Source organism: Chanos chanos, chromosome 8 (genome assembly GCF_902362185.1).
Source record: "Chanos chanos chromosome 8, fChaCha1.1, whole genome shotgun sequence".
NCBI classification, from domain to species: domain Eukaryota; kingdom Metazoa; phylum Chordata; class Actinopteri; order Gonorynchiformes; family Chanidae; genus Chanos; species Chanos chanos.
Window position 1 is genome coordinate 9,862,366 of NC_044502.1, and position 2,376 is coordinate 9,864,741.

At 44.1% G+C, this 2,376-nt stretch overlaps 1 protein-coding gene across 1 annotated transcript; it reads left to right on the top strand.

Annotated features, from left to right (window-relative positions):
- Positions 1-357: 357 nt before the first annotated feature.
- ier2b (immediate early response 2b) lies at positions 358-1,683 on the top strand. Its single transcript, XM_030782013.1, has one exon. The coding sequence runs from the start codon at positions 467-469 to the stop codon at positions 1,004-1,006; it is 540 nt and encodes a 179-aa protein (XP_030637873.1). The 5' UTR covers positions 358-466; the 3' UTR covers positions 1,007-1,683.
- Positions 1,684-2,376: the final 693 nt, after the last annotated feature.

A 2,376-nucleotide genomic window follows, 5' to 3' on the forward strand; every position in this document is an offset into this window, starting at 1 on the left:
ACATTGGCGCTCCACTTTTTCAGAAATAAAAGCTTGTCCTGGAATATCACTTGTATTTCAAATCAACATTCATGTATGTATGTATTTATGTATTGTCCGTTTGTTTGTTGGTTGGTTTATTTATTTATTTGAAAATGTGCTACTGAAGAACAATATATTCAACATTTCCTCTTTCTGCAGAAGCAAATATTTCGGACTTCTCGTAAGAGCTACTCTCATGCTTGAGGCGTTGACGAGGCAGAGGGGGGCGTGTTTACAAATCACGAAGGAATGGAAACTCATTACGTCAGGAGACCAGCCATAAAACACCGCCCAGACATACTATAAGTTTCATTGTTCACTTGACGTCGGAGTGTTTGAAAACTCTTCTCAAAAAGTAAGACTAAATTTAAACAAAGCGGCACTCTTAATAAAGCCGTCAATTCGTTCCTGTAGAACTTCTTGTAGCCTTTTAACCAAAACAACAATGGACATGGATGTCGAGGCTAAACGGATCATGGCTCTATCCATAACTAAGCTGTACTCATCTCGGACTCAGCGCGGTGGTTTAAGGCTCCACCGAAGCCTGTTACTGTCGATGGTCATGAGGTCTGCCCGGGATATCTACCATTCAGCCCGCTTACAGAGTGAGGAGCAGACTGTTCCATGTGTCCAAGAACTGGCAACAGAGGAACCCATGGACACAAGCAAAGACCAAGGCGAGGTTATCGACACTACCCCGACGACAGCTTCTGATATCCCGACAGTAGAGTGCGGTGATAAGGAGGTAGAGGAGGACGACAAAGAGAATAACTGCCTTGAGAAATCTGACCGACAGTCCAGGAAACGCCGTGGCAAGACTGCCGTTGAGCCCGACTTCCTGCCATTGAAGAAGGCGAGAATGGAGACCGAGGAGGAGAAACATGTAACACAAGGCGCAGTTCTCAGGACTAACAATGGGAACAGCTGTCGCCCAGTTGATACTTTGACCCCGCTGCCCATAAACTGTGCCGTCGGTGCCTGTTGAATCTGAAGCAGCAGTGACGGTATGGGTGATTAAACGTCCCTAATTGGGGAATTCTTTCGAACACGAACAGGTCAGGAAGTGACCAAGTTTGTGAACCCTGGAGCAGGGCGAGATGTTCCACTGCCAGGGTCAGGCCACTTCAGCTGAGGAAGCTGGCAGATGAAGCAGAGATCAGAGACCCTGACAGTAGAGAACAGCGATGGACACTGTGTTCCGGAGAACAGAAGGAGCACAATCAGGTCGCAGCGCAGACAGTAACGCTGCGTAAGTGTATCGAAACGTGAGTCAGAACGGTGACTGATGACTCTTTAACCGAGCAACCAAGCTGGAAGCTACTCAAATGATGTGGGAGTTAGTTGTGAACTCTATGTGTAAATTACCTCACACAGCCTACACTACAAAATCACGTATTTTCTCAAGTGCAATTCGACGGATAACCCGCGGTGGGGTGGAGATGGAACAAGTTGTGCTCATCCACTACAATCTTGTACTGAAAGACTCTTTGGTGAAAATATAACTGATGAGAACTGCACGATCAAATATTGTCAACTTATTGTCTGCATAGACAAACAGTATTGCAAATGTTCCGATCAACTTGTATTTTCTTGATGTTAAACATGGACTAATGACTTACATGTTATGCTGCTTGTCCTACAATGGTGCGTCAACTCTGTTGAGTTGCAATAAAATTTTTATATGAATTTTATTTTTCTGTGGTGATTTTACTAGAAGCACACAAAGTTAATATATAGTTGGTTCGATTGGCTGTTCTCACTAAAGGTTTAGAGACAACACTTTGTGTTTCAAGGTGTAATTAGCTTTCGATAAAACGAACCCAGGACAGTGCTAATTTGTTAACAGATTTTTATGTACGGCCCTGCAAAGCGACGATTAAAGCACCCCGTCTGCCTTTTTAATATCGGTGAACCTATGTGCGCCCACACACACACACACAATTAAACGCTTTCACCATTTCCAGGGAATTAGGGCAGACTTATGAAACCGTGTGAAGTGGTTTCCACACACTGATTTATCCGATTTGTAGAGTAGGTTATACAATGCCTCTGGGAGATTTTTTTAATCGATGAAAAGCAAATCTGGCCCTTTTGTCAGAGCTTGACGGAAATATTTCCTGTAACATGTAGGCTACCATTTGCAATCATATGACCACGAGAGGAATCAGCGGATTACTCAGGGAGTGTGTCAGAGAAATGTCACGAGTCACCGTAACTATGACTCTCAAACACAAAAATACCAGTTAGGTAAGTAACTAGGATATCATACGCATACGCCACCTGACGTGGGTGGAGCACAATGCGAAATAATTGATGGTGTGCTGGCAGACTGGGGAATAAGCTGTTGGCGTCTTT